Source organism: Drosophila yakuba, chromosome 2R (assembly GCF_016746365.2).
Source record: "Drosophila yakuba strain Tai18E2 chromosome 2R, Prin_Dyak_Tai18E2_2.1, whole genome shotgun sequence".
NCBI lineage: Eukaryota > Metazoa > Arthropoda > Insecta > Diptera > Drosophilidae > Drosophila > Drosophila yakuba.
In genome coordinates this window covers 21,382,665-21,397,931 of record NC_052528.2, presented here as the reverse complement: position 1 = coordinate 21,397,931, position 15,267 = coordinate 21,382,665, and the positions used below count along the sequence as shown (strand labels likewise).

The window sequence follows — 15,267 nt, the reverse complement described above, 5'->3', positions numbered from 1 at the left end:
ATCTTAAAAGTTTTATTTGATTATAGCTTTTGTCTGGTGGATAAGTTCCAAAGCAATCCCTACAAATGCGCAGTCTATATGAAATGCTTTCAAATTGTTGCCTATTTATTGGGGCAATATTATGGAAACTTTATTCCAACAAGATAGAATTATATTTATATATTTGATAAGCTAAATTAATCTGCAAAAAGCTTAAATTTATTAAATATAAACTTTTTATGCTTCTTGTGCATATTTTATTAATGTGTTTATTTAAATGAAAGTATACTCAAATAATTACCAAAATTATACAATTAAGTAGAATTCCTATACGTTTAAATCATTTTTCCCACAAATTTCGGTTATTTGTAGTGCCGATATAGAAGCTCTCGCCCAGGTAAAAGTGTGTGGGACATATGTTATTCAGTTGTAAGTGCAATGAAAGAAAAATATAAAATCGATGGGCATTTCTGGTCAACACTTGGTGGGCTTCTCCCGGCGGAGTGTTGAGTTCAGCACGGGCCAAATCGCACCAACAAATTAATAACTTGATAGGGCCAATAAAGGCACTTGGGTACCCATATTTCCCCTAGCCTTCATACTCGCTATGGTAACCCATATAATGACCGTCTTCAGGGAGCTGGGTATTCTGTGTATTCTGCGAGTGGTGTCATAACAGACAGTGAAAGTTACTCAATGCAGTGGAGGCACCTCCTCCAAATCGATAGCACTGTGCTGCATAGGTAATATTTTGCATGGGTATTCTCAATGTTTTTATTTATTTTTTTATAACTTATACTATTTGACGGATGTACTTACACACCAGAAATCCTTGTGCTTTTTAAGCTATTGCTAAAGATTTATTCTACCTTCATTAAGCATCGTATCAAGTATACCCACTGTATACTAACCAGATGCATCTAGTTCTTTTTGTGCCATTATAAGGCAAACCATGCTGACCAGTGTAATCGATACGAAAATCATACTCAAAATAGAATGGCCACTAAGTCAGTTAGCAAGAATGTTCGCCAGCTAATTGTAAAATCAGTTTAGGCGCACTTTTCAATGGACTCAAATCGGGCGCAGCCAACGCGGAATATTCACAAATAATAATTAAGTGAAAACCAATTATAATAAATATTCGATAATAGATTTGAGCTTAGTTCGGTGCGCTTAATGTTCGGTCAGTGAGTCGCGAGTTTTGGCCAGGATTACGGAGCAGTCGATCTCAACCAGCGAGGATGGTTCAGTTCCTGGGCAAACAGGGCACCACGGGTGGTCAGTGTCCAATGACTGGTTTCATGACCAACTGCTAATCAAATTTGCAGCTAATCCCGAAAGAACTTGACCTTCCAAAGGTCGCTTAAAAGTCGATGAATCAAATGAAAGAAATATTGAACAAATTGGTCGAGTTATAAACTTACACAAAGTGCAAATAATTTATTAGAATTTAAATTTTTATAAATGCAATGATAAATATGAAAGTCCAAGTTAAATTCATATAAAATTGGAACACCGTTCCTTGCATTCAAACATAACAAGAACCCCAATAAATATGTATACGTTTTCAATCGTTTTATCTATTAGATACATAACTCTTTCAAGGCCAATCCTAAACTAAAAAAGTTTTAAAGTTTTTACGAGCATAAAGTGATTTCTGAAAATATCGGGTATATGTAATCCATGTAATACGCTATATGCATAATCCTTTCACAGAGCTTATTCACATGGTGACCCTGGACAAGACGGGCAAAAAGTCCTTCGGCATCTGCATAGTGCGTGGCGAGGTGAAGGATTCGCCCAACACCAAGACCACCGGCATCTTCATCAAGGGCATTGTGCCCGACAGTCCGGCGCATCTGTGTGGTCGCCTAAAGGTGGGCGATCGAATCCTCTCCCTCAACGGAAAGGATGTGCGCAACTCCACCGAACAGGCGGTCATCGATCTCATCAAGGAGGCGGACTTCAAGATCGACCTGGAGATTCAGACCTTCGACAAGAGCGATGAGCAGCAGGCCAAGGCGGATCCGCGCAGCAATGGCTACATGCAGGCCAAGAACAAGTTCAACCAGGAGCAGACCACCAACAACAATGCGGGTGGAGGTCAGGGAATGGGAATGGGCCAAGGTCAGGGTCAGGGAATGGCGGGCATGAATCGGCAGCAATCGATGCAAAAGCGGAATACCACATTCACGGCCTCGATGCGTCAGAAGCATAGCAACTACGCCGATGAGGATGACGAGGACACCCGCGACATGACCGGTCGCATTCGCACGGAGGCGGGTTATGAGGTGAGTTAACCGAAGGTCGCTATCCATCGATCTACTAACTTGTAAGCCCCCTTAGATCGATCGAGCCTCCGCCGGCAACTGCAAGCTGAACAAGCAGGAGAAGGATCGCGACAAGGAGCAGGAAGATGACTTTGGCTACACGATGGGTAAGCATCCAGTAGCCACTAAATCTCAGTCACACACTCAGTCACGTGATTGTCATTTCCAGCTAAGATCAACAAGCGGTACAACATGATGAAGGATCTGCGCAGGATCGAGGTCCAGAGGGACGCCAGCAAGCCCCTTGGACTGGCCCTCGCTGGCCACAAGGATCGCCAGAAGATGGCCTGTTTTGTGGCCGGTGTGGATCCCAACGGAGCATTGGGCAGCGTGGAGATCAAGCCGGGCGACGAGATCGTCGAGGTCAACGGCAATGTGCTGAAAAATCGCTGCCACTTGAACGCCTCTGCCGTGTTCAAGAACGTGGATGGGGATAAGCTCGTGATGATCACCTCGCGTCGCAAGCCCAACGACGAGGGCATGTGCGTGAAGCCCATCAAGAAGTTCCCCACCGCGTCGGATGAGGTATGCACTATCACTGCTCTTCGGTTGGATCCTGCGATTAAATGTCCCTCAATTCTCGATAGACTAAGTTCATCTTCGACCAGTTTCCCAAGGCACGCACGGTGCAGGTGCGCAAGGAGGGCTTCCTGGGCATCATGGTCATCTATGGCAAGCACGCTGAGGTGGGCAGTGGCATTTTCATCTCGGATCTGAGGGAGGGATCCAATGCCGAGCTGGCGGGCGTCAAAGTGGGCGACATGCTGTTGGCCGTCAATCAGGATGTAACACTGGAATCCAACTACGATGATGTGAGTCGTAGGAAAGCTTACTAGTTCCTTAGTTTATAACCATTTCATATCGACGACAGGCAACTGGACTGCTTAAACGTGCCGAGGGCGTAGTGACCATGATTCTATTGACTCTCAAGAGCGAGGAGGCGGTAAAGGCCGAGAAGGCGGCGGAGGAGAAAAAGAAGGAGGGTATGTATTGCGTCCAAGCAAGGTCAAAACTGGCTTTTCATCCCGATAACCCACAGAGGCCAAGAAAGAGGAGGAGAAGCCACAGGAACCAGCCACAGCGGAGATCAAGCCGAACAAGAAGATTCTCATCGAGTTGAAGGTGGAAAAGAAGCCACTGGGGGTCATCGTCTGCGGCGGCAAGAACAACCATGTCACGGTGGGCTATCTATTCGCGTTGGGCTTTCTGCTATTACGATTAATACCTTAATCATTTCCTGACAGACTGGCTGTGTAATCACCCACGTTTATCCAGAGGGACAAGTGGCTGCCGACAAACGCCTCAAGATCTTTGACCACATTTGCGACATAAATGGCGCGGCAATCCATGTGGGTTCCATGACGACACTGAAGGTCCATCAGCTATTCCACACCACGTACGAAAAGACGGTGAACCTAACGGTATTCCGCGCTGATCCTCCGGAGCTGGAAAAGTTCAACGTTGACCTTATGAAAAAAGCAGGCAAGGAGCTGGGCCTGTCGCTGTCTCCCAACGAAATTGGATGCACCATTGCGGACTTGGTGAGTGCATTCATATCATTGGCTAAGCAGAGGGACGCCTATCGCTGAGTAACCATTTCTTTGGCAGATTCAAGGACAATACCCGGAGATTGACAGCAAACTGCAGCGCGGCGATATTATAACCAAATTCAATGGCGACTCCTTGGAGGGCCTTCCGTTCCAGGTGTGCTACGCCCTGTTCAAGGGAGCCAACGGCAAGGTATCGATGGAGGTGACACGACCCAAGCCCACTCTGCGCACGGAGGCACCCAAGGCCTAGAGACGATCCTCCTCCGCCGGTACCGAAGCAGTGCAGCATTCAATAAAAGATCCGACAATTCTAATTCAAAACAATCTGTTTTCCGTTATGGGTTTATTGAAAAGGAAACTCCTTAGGCTATAGAGCTTGCATTGGATGCGATACGGGGCCACAGATCAGCGCATTCCTTGGCCACCGGTCCAGTGATGGCCGAGCCCTTCATTTCGCCCTTGTTGTTTACTATTACCCCGGCATTGTCCTCAAAGTATATAAACACCCCGTCCCTCCTCCTGAACGGTTTGCGCTGCCGAATAACCACGGCAGGCATGACCTGGAAGCAAAAAAAAAAACAATAGTTAGCAAAGTGGTTCTCTTAATTATGCAAAAGTGCTTTGTTGGGCGGGTAAATGATGAAAAGTGCAGCAAAACTAATTTATAAATCTTCAGTACTAAAATTTAAAATGCTTATCAATACATAAATATAACAGAAACGTGAGTTTGCCGTGATAAGCTATCTTAACCGGCACAAAACATGTGGAGATACTTTCTTTTTAATACCCAATACAAATATACGTTGAAGTATGAGTAATATGTTCATTAATATGGGTTAAATAAAATTTGCCAATGTAAAACAAATGCCTAAATACCATTATTAAGCTTACGCAGATGAACGTATAAAAAGCTAGTTAAAAGTCAAACTCTAATTGGCTTTGTTCAAACAAAAACAATTTGAATTTCATTCAAGAAAGTGCACACAAACAAAGTTGGAAAAAACGTGTTCACTGAGCGGGTAGCTAACCCATGGGCACTATCTGCACATGATCGATTCAGCCGGAGCACTGGGCACCACTGACCACACCACACCACACTCACCTTCTTCCTGAGCTCGGGCTTTCCCTTCTTCACGGTGGCCACGAACATGTCGCCGACGCCAGCGGCGGGCAGACGGTTGAGGCGACCGCGGATTCCGTGAACGGCGATCACGTACAGGTTCTTGGCTCCGGTGTTGTCGGCACAGTTCATGACGGCGCCCACGGGCAAACCGAGGGAGATGCGGAATTTGCCTCCCGCGGTACCTCCACGTCCTGGACGAGACCGAGAAAACAGAGGGTTATTAGTTTTGCACACCACACACTTCGACACTCTCCACACATCCGGCGCGTCACATTTTGCACGCTTTAGCGGCGCGTTTCGTTGGGATTATTACCTCTCTTCGACATTTTGCTGCTCGCGGACTGGTTATTCCAAGATCAATCGCTATTTTGCCAATGAGATGATTCAGTTATTAGCATAAAGAAAAACGTGGAGATTTTATTCTACTTACTTCGCCGGAAACGAAAACGAAAAGGAGGGAAATTCGGTGTGACCGCCTATCTGTCGTCGAAATATACCGGAAAATATCGAAAAAATAACCTAATTATAACCACGAATGCGCACGCAGTGGGGGAGAACTTTGCTGAAAACCTAGCGGGGACTCATACCATCGGAGTTTTACACCCAACTCGCACAAGTTGGCAGGACTGGTCACTCTGACGATGTTTTCACACCAGAAATTTGCAATAGCTCAATCGGGAAGTTTTTTTTTTCAATAGATAAAGGAACATGCTATTTGCACTTTGAAACATGCTTGAATAATGTTGATTTTGTATTTTTTTTATTTATTGTATTTTATTTATTAATAATAAAATTAACATTGAGCTCTTATCATTCTGCATTGCATTACATATACGCCTACATAACATGCTAATCGTTAACAGATTGATAACAGAGTGATAACAGTTGTACGTCGCGTCCAGATAGCTTTTAACTAGATCATTGTTCAAAGTTTGCTCCCGATTTAATCATTTACTGTTCTACTAAAAAAGTTAATTTGTTTAATTGCTAAATATTTGTAATTAATACTAGTTACTTTTGGGTGATATATTATTAAATATATAACAAATTTATGTTGGTTGTTCATTGTCTACAGTGCCCACTGTACGTGCACTGGGAACTAGTAAAACAGAAGAAGAGGAAGCAGAACATACAGCTGTTTTCGCTATTATCAACTGTTGATTGCAACAAAGAGATGTGAAAAAGCCCGCAGAACATTCCAAGAACTCCGCCCATCAAGATGCATTCCGCCCAGGCGCAGGCTCAGGCCCGCGACAAGATCTTCAAGAACTGGAGGGGCATTAGCGAGGTGACCATCATCAAGGAGGTGGCCACCAAGGGCGAGCACATCGACCTGTGCATGGAGTACTGGGCGCAGAAGAGGAAGATTCCCGTCTCGGAGTACCGCCACTACTTCTACGACGTTGTGCAGGCCTATGTGCAGCGACTGCTCTCCGAGCGACTTGTCTGCAAGGCGGAGGACGTCATCCGGAACGTGGACAGGGATGTGAAGTGCTTCTTCTTTCAGTTCGCCTGCGAGTGCCAGGATGAGGAGTTGAGTGAGTTTGTGCTGGATCATCTGCGCAGTCGGGAGCCTCTAATGTACGAGCAGGAGGAGCCAGTACTGGCCTACCACTGGTCCTTGGTCCAGCAACTCCGGGAGTGCGAGGCCCTGGTGGCCAAGCACCGGACACAGCTGCCCCGTGTCCACATAGAAGCCATGATGACATTACCGGAACCGGCACTGCAGTTGCTCCTCGTAGAACTGTACTTTGCCAATGGCAACGAATCTTTGCTGGGATCCCTCTCCAAGGAAATGGTCTGGCAGCACCTGGTAGACAGTGGCCAGCAAGCGAAGCTGCAGCGTTGGTGTCGCCTCCAGGAGGAGGGCTTCGAGTCCCAGGAAACGCTTTGTCCCTTGGAACAGAGCTTTACCGCCTGGAAAATAGATGTCACCATGTACGAGTACGCCCTGGAGGAACTGCAGCAGCCCAGCGAAGTGCTGCGAAACTTCTTTGCCCGCGCGGGATACTTTTTCGAGGACGAGTCCGGCGATATTCCTTCCCTGCTCCGTCGCCTTTGCACCATGGAGTGCTTGGGAAAGCATGCGGACCTCCTTAGCCGTCAACCACTGGCGAAATACCTACTGGATCGTGGCCAGTACTCGCTGCTCCTCATGGAATGCGTGCCCGTCGCCTCGCTGGAACAGCTGGCGGGCACTGAAACGCACCAGGAGCCCCTGATTAACCTAATCGTCGATATAAAAACAAATTCATTGACCGAGAACGAGGGATTCGAGTTGGTAAGTCGATGAACAACTGTTCATAATTTTATTATTATATTAATTATCCGTGAATTTAAATTTATTTCAGATATCCAAAAGCGTTCAGGCTTACTTGGAGAAAACTCACGACACAGTCGATTCCTTTGAAGGGCATCCCCTGCTCACCTTCTACGATTTTCTTGGTCAGGACCCAAGTGTGCGCTCGTTAGAGGGATTCTTGACCTCCACCAATTTGGGTCGGGTTCCTTATCTCAAATCTCTAATTGCTCGTTTCGATCATGGACCGACGAGCTGCAATTTCGGGCTACCCACGGCCCACGATCTCTTCATGAAGTTCAAACACGTTAATTTGCCGCTCCTAGCAACTGCTGGACATGGTGAACTGGTCTGTTTCTCAAACGCGCGTCTTAGTCAGCGATATGCCAGGAAATCTCAACTGAATTACACCCATTACCTGAAGCAACAGCGCAGCGCCTATGCTGTATACTATCTTATCACGGAGCAACTTCAGCTTTACGGTCAGATCACAAAGACGCAGCTGTTCCACGCCTGTGAGACTGTCACCCAGATAGCATTGCAGCACGCTGGCGATGACGAGTTGGTTACCCATTGCGTTGCCTGTTGCGAGATGCTGGGCTTCGATACCCAGCCACTAAGGAGTTTCCTCCTGCTGCAGAGGAAGCTACCGAAGTGCCAAACCGGACAAAGTTACTCCGAACTCCTAACTGAATGGGATAAGGACTTAGTGGAGAGCCTCGAGGCCAATCCCAGGGAATTTCCTTTGGAACTTTATCAAGCCCTAATGCGTTTAGCTATCAGGGACACTCCTGGAAAACTTCCAGTGGCTTTGCTCCAAAGCTATGCCTCCAAAAATAATTGGTGGCACTTGTTGCTAGTCTTCCAATTCTTTGATCTTCCTTTAAGTGAACTTAAGAAGCTCTTACCACACTTTAAGTCATCTCCAATCGGAGTGCATCTGCTACGAGCGTTGAGTTACGAATCATCTGGAGATCGCCACCACAAAAGAACCCTACAACGACCGCCTCGTCGTAGCGGGGAAACGCAAACCAACTCCTCTCAGGAAACGATGACCAACTCCTCGCATAGTTCGAATCAGGATACCAGCATGCAGCAGCTTCAAAGGAATACAGATCAATCCCTTTGCACTCTGCTAACACACACAGCTCGGCAGGATATATTTGCTATAATCCTATGCAGTTCCAATAGTCTTCCGGATGAGCTCATTGCCACCACACCAAAGTTCTTGGAGATGATGGTTGGGAACAGCTCCCAGTGCAGCAGTATAAATCTCTTGAGGCACTGCATTCGCCAGGAACTTCCCATCTTGGCTGTTCTGGCAGCCACTCTCAGCGAGCAAAACCGGGAGTGGTGCTGGATCGTTTGGCTTTCGGTGGCCAGCGGACAGTGGAATTCCCAGCTCCAGGAGGCATCCAGGGTGCGCGATGAAAACCGATCGGAGTGGGTGTGGTCAGTCATTCGAGGAGCTGTGGCTGGTGGTCATTTGAATGCACTTTTGCATAGCCTAGAAATCTTTCAGTCGGTGGGTATGGAGCATTATAAAATCATATACTCTGTTTATTAACAGTCTTTTTTTCTTTCAGGACTGCAAGCTAACGCATCTGTGCCGCTTTCTTCAACTGACTGCGCACCAGGAAGACTTTAGTGATGCAACAATTGTGGAGCTGCGCCAGTTCTTTTTTAGCTGGAGCCAGAATTCAGTTGCTTTGCCCCTGTGTGGGTCGCAGCCCAGAAAACAGGTCATGCAGCGGTCCATTGGCCTGCTGCTCATTCAACTGCAGTCGAATTTTGACTGCATTCTGCAGCAACAGCGCTTCCTCGAGTGCATCTGTCGTTCGGATGTGGGCGACATTTGCGATCTTCTGGACTTCTGTCTTCTACATAAAGTTTTCGGAGTCGCAGCCACCTGGCTCAGGGAACTATCTATTGATCTCGAGCACCTCGTGAGGAGGGACAGCTCCGAGTACAAGCGACTCGTAGATGCCCTGACTGAGGCACGAGCTTATGACGAAGCCCTTCAATTGGCCACATTGCTACAGTTGCCGTTGACTGACATTGTGTATGGTAAATGGATGGCGGAGCTGGAAGCCGGACAACTAAGACCCCACCAGGAGTACGAAAAGGACATACAACAACACGCTTTGGCTCCCGCCATCCTTGTAAACTTCCTGCTGCAGGCAGCTGCCGCCGTTGGTCAAGTGAGCCTCCGACGATATGACCTGCTGCAAAGTACGCTGGGCGTCATCAAAAAGCATCACCTGTTCCCAAACGAATCCTTTGATAGGGATCAAATCGAGTACGACATGGTTCTTTGCTATCTGCAGCTGCCGGAGAACCAGCTCTCTCAGTTATCCATTTACCACTCGGAGTATTTCGAGCAGATCATGCTTCAAGAGCGCTGTGTGCTATATAAATCCTTTTCGGAGCTCAAAGAACTAGCTGGAATTGATGATCTCAGCACAGCTGAAAAAACTCCGCTTACCCCTGAGATGGAAGAGCGACTCAACACTTTACTAAACACTCTACTGGACAAGGGTGACATTGTAGAGGCACTGCGTCTTCAAGAGCTGTTTGAATTTCGTCCAAATGACCTTCGATTTATCGTATTTGCAATGGCATTGGCCGAAGGTATGACCAGCATTAGCAATCTTTCAAGCAAGGAACGCCAGCTGCTCGGAGAAATCGAGAAGAGTGCGTTTCCCAAGTTCAACCGGATCACCTTAAACCAAAATGTGATGGCGCGTTGGGACAGTGACCTTTCTGATACCTGTTCGGACAGCGTGGCCATGGAGTTTGAGGAGATTCCCTCCAAAGAGAAGCAGCAGACACTGGACACATTGCTGGGCATTGGATCGAAGTTGAAATATGGCGTTGAGCTTGGACGACGTATTGTTCTGGCCTACAGGGCTGCCATGTTTTTGGACAAAGATTATCTGGATGTGTTGCGAACCAAGGATGCTGGTATCCTTTTGAAGAGCGCCGCTGCCGAAGATTGCCTACAGCGTCTACTGGTGGTCAGTGATATACAAATATCCACGAGAATGACACCGAAAGAAGTAAGTTCTTAATGTTTCTAAAGCACTTTTGTTTAATACTCACTTTAATTTCGACAGATTGCCGAATGTTTGGCCTTGGAACTGACCACCTGCATCGTACGTCCCCGGTTTTATATTTTCCATGTCAGGGAACAGCCGAGGAATGCTTTACGGAACGCTGATTTGTGGGGCCACAGCATCGATCGGGATTTCCACCTGTTCCTAGAACTGGCTCCCAATTCTACTATGCTGGGTAATTGTTTGCTGGAGTACTGTGATGCTCTAAAGACTTATCGCCGCTACCAGGAGGGCAAGCCCTTTGAGCAGACCGAAGCATTCGAGAATCTTTCGAAAATAATAACGCTCTACGGATTACCCACTCCTTCTCCGACGGGTACAATGTCCGGCATTCCACAGGTTTTGTCACACAAGAAACAAAATCAGATCTACGTGGAGCTCTTGATCAAAGCGCACCTGTGTTTTGTGCACGAGTGCTCGATGGAAGGCATTGTAAGCGTGCTCCAGAAAGCTAAAGCACTTAATACTAAACTAGCCCAGGCAAAATCGTGGTCGCTGATTGTCCGTTTGCTGATTGGAATTGCACGCTACCGTGAGATGTTCTACTGCTTTGATTCCCTTATTGAGAACGAGCAGTTCGAGTCGTTGTTGGGTCAGTTCGATGAGGACCAGAAAGGAGGACTTCGACAGGCGATTCTCAGTTACCTCAGAGAGTATCAACCAAAGAATGGAAAGGAACTGCTGCGCCTGGCGGCGCTGCACTTCCTCATGTACAAAGAGTTGGCGGAGATGTGGACTACGGAGGCCCAGGAGATAGTAACCAAAATTCAAGCCTTCGCCGCGCAGTCCAGTAAGCTAAAATGCTCGGCAGAGGTTCAAACACTTTTGCAACAGGCCTTGGAAAATTACACACATGCCACGGAGAACTATTTGTTGGACAACAAACTCCTGCTGGCCCAGCAAAGCGTCTCTCGAGCCGAGCTGATGGCCATGCAACTGGATCTGTGCAACAAAGCTCTCGAAAAACGGCACAGCAATAATGCAAACCATATGTGTGTGAGCGTCATTGGAGTGCGTTCCAGGGAACAGTTTCGGGAACTAGTCAACGTCCATTTAAGGTAAGTCACTGGTTTGCATCAAAACTATTAGTGAAGTATTGAAAATTATGTGGTTTGGTATTATCTTTTCATTCTAGCGTACCACAAGCCCTGATTCTGAGTCGCGCCTATGGTTTTGATATTAACTGGAGCGAGGCCATCTTGTCCCAATTCGTTGTGCTTCAGGGAGCCAATTATCTTCAGGAGTATCTGTGTCATCAGCGCATCAATGATGATGTGATCGAGCAGATTGTCAAGGGGTAAGTGCTTATGATACCCTGGCTGCTTTCTTTGTTATAAAGCATTATTATTTCAGTTACTTACTGCACATCCAAACTAATGCCACGAACTCGAAACAGGAGGAGTCGATGATCCAACTGGTGGAACTGATCAAGTCCGTGGTTCTCAAATACAAATTGGCATCCATTTTGGGCTTCAAGTCCATTGTGATGTCCTTAATTAACGATTCCTCCGTTTATTATCTTAGAGATACAAATTTTGGTCGCATCGATTTCCATACAGCAGGAGACACGTGACATATATACCATTGTGATTTTAAACTGTTTTTATACAACAACATTAGCACTGATTATTACGTTATTACAAATATACATTTACAAATAGCTAAATCTCTCGACCGAAATCGTTTCCTCGGCAGCTGAGGTAGGCGCACTCTGGGTTTTTGGTGATGCTTCTGTTTCGGTCTCTTTGGATGGGGAATCATTCCAGGACTGTACGGTCATTTCACCAAAGATTAGGTACATCAAGTTGCCGAAGAACAGAATCACCGAAATGCCAAGAAAAACAGTTCGCCATTGCGAGCGATCCGACTGAAATAAAATATAGTTATTATATATTTAGTTAACAGTCCAAGTTAGTTACCTCTTTGGTTACGGTCAGCCCAATGATGATTGGGGATATAACTCCAGCCGCAGACATCAATGTGGTGCTGATCCCAACCAGGAGTCCTGCGAAGTTTGGCGACAAGTCCATGTGGTTGAGGGTACTGCCAATGACCTGCCCGGAAATGGCACCAGTTGCTCCGATCAGACAGAGCATAGTGCCCACCACATTCTGCTCGCTGACGTAGGATAGGGCCACCAAGGCAACAGCCGGAGTCCATGTGGCAATGGAATTGATTGTCTTCCGTAGGACGGGCAGAGAAATGTCTGTGTGACGGGTCAAGTACTCAGCCAGGAAAATATATCCGTAGGAGGACATAAGCATGACCACAAAGGGCAGAGCCGACAGCAGCGCGTTCATTGCAATGCTGAAGTTGAATATGCCGTGGATGAAGCGCGGTATCTGTTGCATCAGCGTGTAGAAGCTGCATGCCTGGCTCATCTTACAAAACGCCAGGACGATAAATGGACGTGAGGTAAGGATACGAAGCCAGGGCACTGGAGGAGCTGGACCGCGAATCACCTGACTCTGCTCCAGGGCCAGTTCAATGTGCTTTCGTTCCGCCAGAGAAATGAACTTCGATTCGGCTGGACTGTTGGCGCCGTAACGCAGGAAAATAAGGCACCACACGATGCCCAGGTATCCTGAAGTGAAAACAATTAATTGGTAAATATATGTGTGTGTTCTATATTATCAAGTATATAAGTAAAAATCCAAACCTAAACCTTACCCAATCAGTTATTACTATAGAGGTAGGTAGGTAAAATGATAAATACAGCAATAAAAGTGTCAATACGATTTATTGCTACTTAAGCTTGTCTTTAGAAGAGTTCCGAAGTTTTTGCTGTTGCCTAGGGTTGTCTGGGAGTAAAGGAACTCACCTGGCACGTAGAATGTGCTGGGCCACCCAAGTGGCGATGCAGAGAGAACGCCACTCAAAGCGAATCCCATGATGGTGCCACAATCCAAGCCAGTGGTCATGACACCACCCATACGATTCGCCTCCTTCTTGGGACACCACTTGGCCAGATGGGTGTACAGGCAGGGCCACATGCCGCCCATGACGAGTCCCTGGAAGAATCGCAGCCAGAAGAGCAGCTGCCAGCCGCCCCAGGCCAAGACGAAGGGCGTGGCAATGCTGAGCAGCGCAATGAGCAACATGATGCCCAGCAGCAGCACCTTGGCTCCAAAGCGACTGGAGAGATAGCCACTCATCATGTGGGTGCAGCAGGAGCCCCAGAAGGGACTGCTGAGTATGTAGGACTTCTGCGGCTCCGTCAGTTGATATTCCGGATAATTCGGGTTACTGCTATTGGCATTGGTGAAGGCCACAATGGCCACGCTCATGTTGAAACGCTGGGCAACGACCAAGGTGGCGCATGCGAAGAGGAGCAGCACCTGCAGGTGGCGAACGCCCCATTTGGGACCTGCGAAAACGAATGACTTTGGCAGCGAACTTGGCACGGGCATCGAAGTACTAGCTCACCCTTTACCACCAAGTTGAACGATTTAATCGTCATTGCGCAGAGCAACGACCACTGCATTCACCTCCAGTCACCGAACTGCCTGTTCGAAAATTGGCGTTGCAAGCTAATAAGCAGCTGTAACCAAACTGTGCTGCGAAACTAGTTTACAAGCCAAATCGTCAAACAGGCTCCTCCGAAACTTGAACTCTTGCCTCGTGCAACACGCTGGCCACGATGCAACCGAGATCTAGGCACATATGTTGCATTCTTCAATAAAAATTATTTGGAGAGGGCGCCACTGAAAGTGAAGCCAAATGAATAGGTTTAACCAAGAAAAGTTAACGATTATGAAAAGCTTTAACATTTACCATTTAAATGCGTACAAAAGTTCTTTAAACTCAGCTCTACACTTGAGAATTAAAATTTAAAATTAAGATAACCTTTTTTTAATAAACATAAACATAGCATACTTAACGTGTGATCTATGACAAACTATTAGAAACTAAATCTTAATTAAATTTTGGCGTGCTCTTAAAATTACTTGGTTCTTTGCTTTATATTAATTCTTTTATGGCGTTTCAGTGCCAAGTTATTACAAATGATGAATACCATTGCGCTTTTATGGCTAAAAAATATTTCGAAAAATATTTAAAGTTCTATATAGGATAGCTTAGAAAAGAAAACAAATCACATAACGTAATATTCGAGTTGAAGCTGCTCATCTCATAAGCGGTAGTCAATCACAATGGTTGATTGACAGTTTTACGGCCGAATGGAAAGCCAAGCCAGTTAAAATGCTGACCCAATAATTCACAGCCTCGTGGGAGCAATAGTTGTGTGCAAATACAAACAATAACAATGACGGTTGCGAATCGTTTGCTCTTATCAGAGGCTAAATAAACCGCCGGCAGTCAGCTAGACACTTTATATCAATCGCCAGTGCCAATTACAATCACTTGGTTCCGGGCACTAGACTGCCTTTTTTTTATCAAATGGCAAAGCGATCGTTAGGCGATAATTATATGCGAATTAGCAGCTGATAAGATAAGAACAGGAGACCTTACCCAACTTAAGTGGGCTGGTCTCAGACAGGGATTCCACCACTTCGAGTTAGATGACTACCACATACTACACACTAAATGACTAGTTTATTACAGGGCTTTCACAAAAGATCTCAAGGGTTTGCTGAACTGGCACAACCGAAAAGTCCCAGGTGCCAATATCAAACAGTGGGTTAAATATAATAATAAGCTAGAATAACAATATATATTATAAAAATATATTGTGATAAGATCGCAGTCAGCAGCCAGCAGAGGAATATACGCAGTTTAAATGTACAGATCTAAAAAGAGGCTGGTCTTATGGAGAGCATACAAACCCTAAACACACCATGTGTCTCACTCAATTGAGACATGATTCTTAGCCAACTTTAGCTATATAGTTCAAATAGAGCTCAGTACAAAG

At 46.3% G+C, this 15,267-nt stretch overlaps 4 protein-coding genes across 4 annotated transcripts; 2 read left to right on the top strand and 2 right to left on the bottom strand.

Annotated features, from left to right (window-relative positions):
• Positions 1–1,026: 1,026 nt before the first annotated feature.
• Positions 1,027–4,180, top strand: LOC6531727 (inactivation-no-after-potential D protein). Its single transcript, XM_002092481.3, has 9 exons — positions 1,027–1,257; positions 1,696–2,270; positions 2,326–2,416; positions 2,479–2,834; positions 2,897–3,121; positions 3,181–3,292; positions 3,349–3,488; positions 3,554–3,850; positions 3,918–4,180. The coding sequence occupies exons 1-9, from the start codon at positions 1,221–1,223 to the stop codon at positions 4,107–4,109; spliced, it is 2,025 nt and encodes a 674-aa protein (XP_002092517.1). The 5' UTR covers positions 1,027–1,220; the 3' UTR covers positions 4,110–4,180.
• LOC6531726 (60S ribosomal protein L23) lies at positions 4,168–5,431 on the bottom strand. Its single transcript, XM_002092480.3, has 4 exons — positions 5,413–5,431; positions 5,296–5,345; positions 4,962–5,173; positions 4,168–4,419 (listed from the first exon to the last, which is right to left on the bottom strand). The coding sequence occupies exons 2-4, from the start codon at positions 5,306–5,308 to the stop codon at positions 4,222–4,224; spliced, it is 423 nt and encodes a 140-aa protein (XP_002092516.1). The 5' UTR covers positions 5,309–5,345; positions 5,413–5,431; the 3' UTR covers positions 4,168–4,221.
• A 682-nt stretch (positions 5,432–6,113) lies between these two features.
• On the top strand, positions 6,114–12,063 carry LOC6531725 (spatacsin). The gene is made up of 6 exons (XM_002092479.3): positions 6,114–7,263; positions 7,334–8,806; positions 8,868–10,340; positions 10,398–11,455; positions 11,533–11,694; positions 11,751–12,063. Exons 1-6 carry the CDS (start codon positions 6,202–6,204, stop codon positions 11,968–11,970), a joined length of 5,448 nt encoding a protein of 1,815 aa, XP_002092515.1. The 5' UTR covers positions 6,114–6,201; the 3' UTR covers positions 11,971–12,063.
• Positions 11,998–14,062, bottom strand: LOC6531724 (putative inorganic phosphate cotransporter). Its single transcript, XM_002092478.4, has 4 exons — positions 13,824–14,062; positions 13,219–13,764; positions 12,317–12,981; positions 11,998–12,264 (listed from the first exon to the last, which is right to left on the bottom strand). The coding sequence occupies exons 1-4, from the start codon at positions 13,879–13,881 to the stop codon at positions 12,049–12,051; spliced, it is 1,485 nt and encodes a 494-aa protein (XP_002092514.2). The 5' UTR covers positions 13,882–14,062; the 3' UTR covers positions 11,998–12,048.
• Positions 14,063–15,267: the final 1,205 nt, after the last annotated feature.